Source organism: Solanum tuberosum, unplaced genomic scaffold (assembly GCF_000226075.1).
Source record: "Solanum tuberosum cultivar DM 1-3 516 R44 unplaced genomic scaffold, SolTub_3.0 scf00010, whole genome shotgun sequence".
Lineage (NCBI taxonomy): Eukaryota > Viridiplantae > Streptophyta > Magnoliopsida > Solanales > Solanaceae > Solanum > Solanum tuberosum.
Genome location: NW_006238936.1, coordinates 2,238,883 through 2,244,977, shown reverse-complemented (window position 1 = coordinate 2,244,977; position 6,095 = coordinate 2,238,883). Strand labels below are relative to the sequence as shown.

At 32.0% G+C, this 6,095-nt stretch overlaps 1 protein-coding gene across 2 annotated transcripts; it reads right to left on the bottom strand.

Moving 5' to 3' along the window:
* Nucleotides 1-3,603: 3,603 nt before the first annotated feature.
* On the bottom strand, nt 3,604-6,095 carry LOC102598096 (probable aquaporin PIP1-5). Of its 2 annotated transcripts, none has more exons than XM_006339522.2 (4): nt 5,703-6,095; nt 4,468-4,763; nt 4,247-4,391; nt 3,604-3,878 (listed from the first exon to the last, which is right to left on the bottom strand). In XM_006339522.2, exons 1-4 carry the CDS (start codon nt 6,025-6,027, stop codon nt 3,700-3,702), a joined length of 945 nt encoding a protein of 314 aa, XP_006339584.1. In that variant the 5' UTR covers nt 6,028-6,095; the 3' UTR covers nt 3,604-3,699. The 2 variants fall into 2 exon arrangements, with proteins under 2 accessions (XP_006339584.1, XP_006339582.1); XM_006339520.2 differs by having other exon boundaries at nt 4,251-4,391; nt 5,703-6,093.

The window sequence follows — 6,095 nt, the reverse complement described above, 5'->3', positions numbered from 1 at the left end:
AAGAAATAACCGAACCGAACCGATGAATTATATACATATATTTTATTAATATACATACTTAATATATTATTTTTATAAACAATTTTAAAGATCTTATACATATTTTCATTAAAATTTCTTTATAATTTACTTATTGAAAGCAAAAATGCCCAAGATGAAACATTTATCTTATTGATTTCATGTATATGAGTGTCTATGACAATTCTTTGTGGGACTGAAAATGTTATTGTCTCTTCCTTCTAGGCCAATATAGTGAATTTTAAAGCTTTATTGATAGTAAATTTAGTGATCGAAAGTTCAGTAATTTAAGTCATTCTAACTATTTTTCGTTTTGAATGGATTATTGTCACTTTTTTCACATTTTAAATGAATTGTTTCTTTTATTTTTGTGTATGGTTAATAACCGAATAACCAAACCAAACCAAATCGAAACCGATAATCACCAAACGGATAAATGTATATTATATTTGGTTTGGTTTGGTTTTGATAATTTTAAAACCGATTAAATTGGTTTGGTTTTGATTTTGACCAATAACCGATCCAAATCAACCCGTGAACACCCCTAATTCAGAGTATGCAATTTTTATTCCATTTTCTCTTTCTTATTCTCCATATATAGTTCTAGGGAAATATATTAAAATTGGAGGGCCAAATAAATACAAAAAATGATATTCGAGTTATACTATTGACTTATATGCCCAAATAATAACAAAGAAATGTCTGTGTGATGAAACATCAGAATAAAGGAATGTTTTTATTACTATTATTTTCTCTGTCAAACGGCATAGGATTCATTTGTTAAACCGCTATTAGAAATAGAGATTTTTCTTATGATGAATCATTAAAAAAATTGTGCTATAAAATGTGACTTTTTTCATTTAATTATTATTGAATTAGCTCATGACTGAAAAAATGTAGAGCGGAAAACATATTTCCATTGAAATACTAAGAATAGCCATTGAACTTTTTTTTCTCATTGATTCAATCAAAATATTTATAGAAATAATCAATAAACATTTTTTTCTCACTAATTTAATTAAAATATCTGTGCAAATAACCGTCAAATATTTTTGAATGTAAAATTTCAATGGAAAATGAGTAATTTTTTTAGCAGTGAAATAGTATATCAGAACAAAATATTAGGTGGGGGTGGGGTGGCAGAATCAATTGACTAAAATGTACATACTCCATCAAGAAACCTTAAGCATATCAATTTCCCATTTCAAGAAGAAAGTTGAAAGTAGAATGTACAGTCTTAATTAGTTATATCAACATTTGGTGCCTTTATTTTCTTTTTAATCTCGAATTCGATTCGTGTCAGAAAGGTCCATATTGAGGGAAGGTGATAAATCGTTCTTCCTAATAAAAACAACTTTGTATTTACAATACTTAAAATCTAAAACCTCTTATTACAAATGAAAATTATTTACCGCAATTTAATACCTTTATGAACACATGGAAGTCTAATAAGTAGGTTAAGTTGGTGCTTCTTTTTGTATATGTAGTTGGCTAGCTATTTATTATACATAGGCTTACTTGTACCAATTTTCTTTCACAACCAATTTATATGAAGACTTTTTAGTCTTTTGGTGTCTATTTTAGTCATTCTAAACCCAACAAAGCATAAGAGTTTAACAACTAAAGAGACCTACTGTAGTAGAGTTGGATGAGAAGTATCATGATCACATTAATTTCATAAATTTCAAATTCTGAATTGACTCACGAAGAAATCAATAGTATTATTGGTGGTGAGAGACATAGGACATAAAGTGTAATTGAATGTAGAAAAAGGAAAATTTAGAAGTAGTTGGGGAGTGAACCAGGAAGCTAGGACAAATTCATTAATTGACTATTAATGTATGAGTAATTTATTAGATGCAACAACTCTCCACCATACATATTTTCCACATTACATATGTTATATATTATATATATGTAATAGAAATATATATATATGGATGCAGTAGCTTCACAGCTCCACCAACTTCCACCTATATTATATGTCATTTGCCTCCTCACTTAATTATTGGTCCCTTACCTCTTTCTTTATTTATTCTCTAGTATTTCTTTCGCGATCGTCTCAACAAGATTGAGGGTCTAATTATTGGTCCATTTAGCGCGTGTATATATATACATGGATCATATGAATTGTACTATTTTTTAATGTGTCACCTCAAGTTTTACACAAGTCAAGTTCATCTAGTTTAAGTGCAACTTGACTTTGAGTACTTAACAAGTTTCAAATCATGAAAAAACAAGTTAATCCTCAAATTCGAGCTTATAATTAATTTCTCATCGCATATTTTTGAAACATATGAAATCTCTTGAGTTTGAATTTAAGTTATAGCTATTATATCGTCTTTTGTATCATAAAATTGCACGTTTTATATTTTAAATAGGTTGATCTTTAATATTTTAATCTTGGGACAAAGGACAAATATATCTCCAAACTATCGTAAATAGTATGCAGATATCCTCCGTCATACTTTTGGGATATTGATTCCCCTACCATCCAAAAACTAGAGCATATATACTCTTCACTCTAACGGAAGACTAAATAGAGACAGGTGGTGCAATCTTATCCGTCGGGTCGGCGGATAAGATTATGACACGTGTATGTCCGTTAGTCTAAAGGGTATATATGTCCCAAAAGTATGACGGAGGGTATCTGCATACCATTTACGATAGTTTAGAGATATATTCGTCCTTTTGCCCTTTCATCTTTATTGGATACTTGTGTCTGGCCCCAACTGAAAAGAAAGAAACTTTGGGCTCCTTTTGAAGGATCCAATGTCCAATCTTAGGCCATTTATATATTGGCCCACGTTTGCTTTAGCCCACTTATAAAGACGCCTTCCAAGTTTCCATTTTTCTTTTTAAATGCCTTACAAGTTACAAGTTCTGAACATTTTAAAATGTGCTACATTATAACAATAGAATTTAACTTATTCATATATATACACTTGGTGCTGGATGTTTTAACACGACATATTGAAGATGAGGTGTCATGGTGTATGTTATTTGCAGATGACTACAAAGTATATATATATATATATATATATTTGACATAGTAACACATTTTTACACTTGTAATAACAAGTCAGTTGCCATTTTAACCAAGTTATCATTAATGTTTAGTATACAAATTTACTTGTAATTATTTATAACTGACTTGATAATATAAAGAAAAATCACACCACCAGAAGTTAAAACTCTAAGCAAAAAAGATGACAGACATAATAATGCCATAATGAAAGGTAGAATAAATAAGATAAATTCAAGAACCAATACAATAATAAAGCATTACAACAGCTTTTTGTACATGATAATTAAACATTAATGACCATCATTGTCAATCATAGCAAAGTAACCAAATACTGAAACAAGACATAAAATTAATAACATATATATATATATATATATATTTGACATAGTAACACATTTTTACACTTGTAATAACAAGTCAGTTGCCATTTTAACCAAGTTATCATTAATGTTTAGTATACAAATTTACTTGTAATTATTTATAACTGACTTGATAATATAAAGAAAAATCACACCACCAGAAGTTAAAACTCTAAGCAAAAAAGATGACAGACATAATAATGCCATAATGAAAGGTAGAATAAATAAGATAAATTCAAGAACCAATACAATAATAAAGCATTACAACAGCTTTTTGTACATGATAATTAAACATTAATGACCATCATTGTCAATCATAGCAAAGTAACCAAATACTGAAACAAGACATAGCCATAGCCAATAGGCCAAGGTGTTTCTCAGTTTCCACTCTTGAATGGAATGGCTCTTATGATAACTTGGTGGTATAAGGCAGCAAGTGCAGCTCCAATGAATGGTCCCACCCAGAAAATCCACTGCATTTTCAAAACAAAGAAAAAAAGGAAATCTTTTAGCAACTCATATCGATAACTACGCATCAGTCTCAAGTAAGTTGTCACTAGCTCTATGAATCCTTATCATGTATGTCGCTCCATTTAAACTCATCTTAGTCATCTATGAATCCTTATCGCACATGTCAGCATACTTTGTCATGACTTCTTCGCTTCCTATTTCTTTTTCCAAACTGTTTTGAAATTCCTTGAGCTGAGTGTCTATCAGAAACTACTTCTCTACTCTACTTTTCAAGATAGGGATGAAGTCTAGGTATACTCTATCTTCTCCAGATCCTACTATTGGGATTACACAAGATAACTATTTTTATTAAGAAAATAATATAGGAAACTTACATGATCATCCCATGCATGTTCTTTGTTGTAGACAATGGCAGCACCTAGGCTTCTGGCAGGGTTAATGCCAGTGCCTGTGATAGGGATGGTAGCCAAATGAACCAAGAACACTGCAAATCCAATTGGGAGAGGAGCCAAAATCTAAAAAACACAACCAAGAGTTAGCATACATATCCATTTAATTAAACTCAAAATGAGAAGTCAACTAAGTACTCACAGGGACATGGGAGTCTCTAGCATTTCTCTTGGCATCAGTAGCAGAGAAGACAGTGTAGACAAGAACAAAAGTGCCAATAATCTCAGCACCAAGGCCATCTCCCTTGGTGTAACCATGGGCAACAACATTGGCACCTCCACCCTTAGTCTCAAACAAAGATGGCTGGAACCCTTTGACAACACCAGCACCACAGATTGCACCAAGGCATTGCATCACAATGTAGAACACTGCCCTGGTTAGGGACAATTTCCTTGCCAGAAACAAACCAAATGTCACAGCAGGGTTAATGTGTCCACCTGATGATCAAAACCAAGAATTTTCTCAAGGTAAGAACACAAAGAACAAATTTAAAGTACTCAAGTTATATATGTTAGCGGCACAAAGATTTCTTGCACTACAACAACAACATACCTAGTGTAATCTCACAAGTGGGGTATGAGGAGTGTGGTGTGTACACAGACCTTACCCCTTAGACCCTCGGCTCAAGTAAAGATAAAGACTTCTTGCACTATTAAGAGTAATTTAACTTATGTTAGCAAGTTACTTAATTACCATTTTTACTTGGTTAACATTTAATTTTTATCAAAGAAATTTACTTGTAACCTGCCTTAATAAGTAATCTGATTGTGTGATAGAACTTAAAACTCTATTAAAAACCCAATTCTCCAGGATCTGGCCATCTTTGGCTAAGGTACTACTTAGAATTTAATCAAGCTCTAGCAGAAGGAAACACCATTAGCATATCTAAAAAGACAATAACAACATTACATAAAAATAAAAAAAAATAAAAAAAAAAGAATCTTTTGTTCACCATATGGTCCAAAAGGAAATGTTAATTTTGTTTTTATATGAAACTCCAGAGTAAAGCTGGTAAAGACTGCAACTTGATAGGTTTTTTGTTTTCCTTCTACATGAGTAAGAAAAACACATTGAAGCTCCCATCTTTGAAGGAAAAAAGACTCAAACTTTGAAGCTAAACACACAATTTTAGATGAATATATGAACTATAGAGGTAAAAAGGACAAAAAATAAAGCTCTCATCTATGAAGCAAAATATCACTAACATGATAGAAGACTACAACTTTGAAGCTAAACACACAACCTAAGGTGAATACACAAACTAGAGAGGTGAAAAGGACACATTAAAGCTCTCATCTTTGAAGCCAAACACACAACTTTAGGGTGAATACATAAACCATGTATGTAAAAAAGAGTCAAGAGAGATATATGTATACCTGATATGCCAGCAGTGCAGTAAACAAGGGCAAAAATCATACCCCCAAAAGCCCAAGCAATGCCTTGAACACCAACAGTACTACATTTGTTATTAGCCCTTGAATAACCCATAACAGTCAATACAGTTATGTAAAGGAACAAAAAAGTAGCCATGAACTCTGCAATCCCAGCTCTCCAAAAAGACCAAGAATGTAGCTCACCAGCCTCAAAAAATGGTGCTGGTGGTGTCTCCTTGTAGTCCTTGCTCTGTGCTGAAGTCCCTAATGGCTGCCTTTCTGAATACTTGTTTGCTCCAACCTTCACATCCTCTTCTTTCCCCTCCATTTTTACAAAAAAATTCTTCAAGATTATGCCAAAGAAAATAACTTTTGCTTTGTGTGTTGTCAAGATTG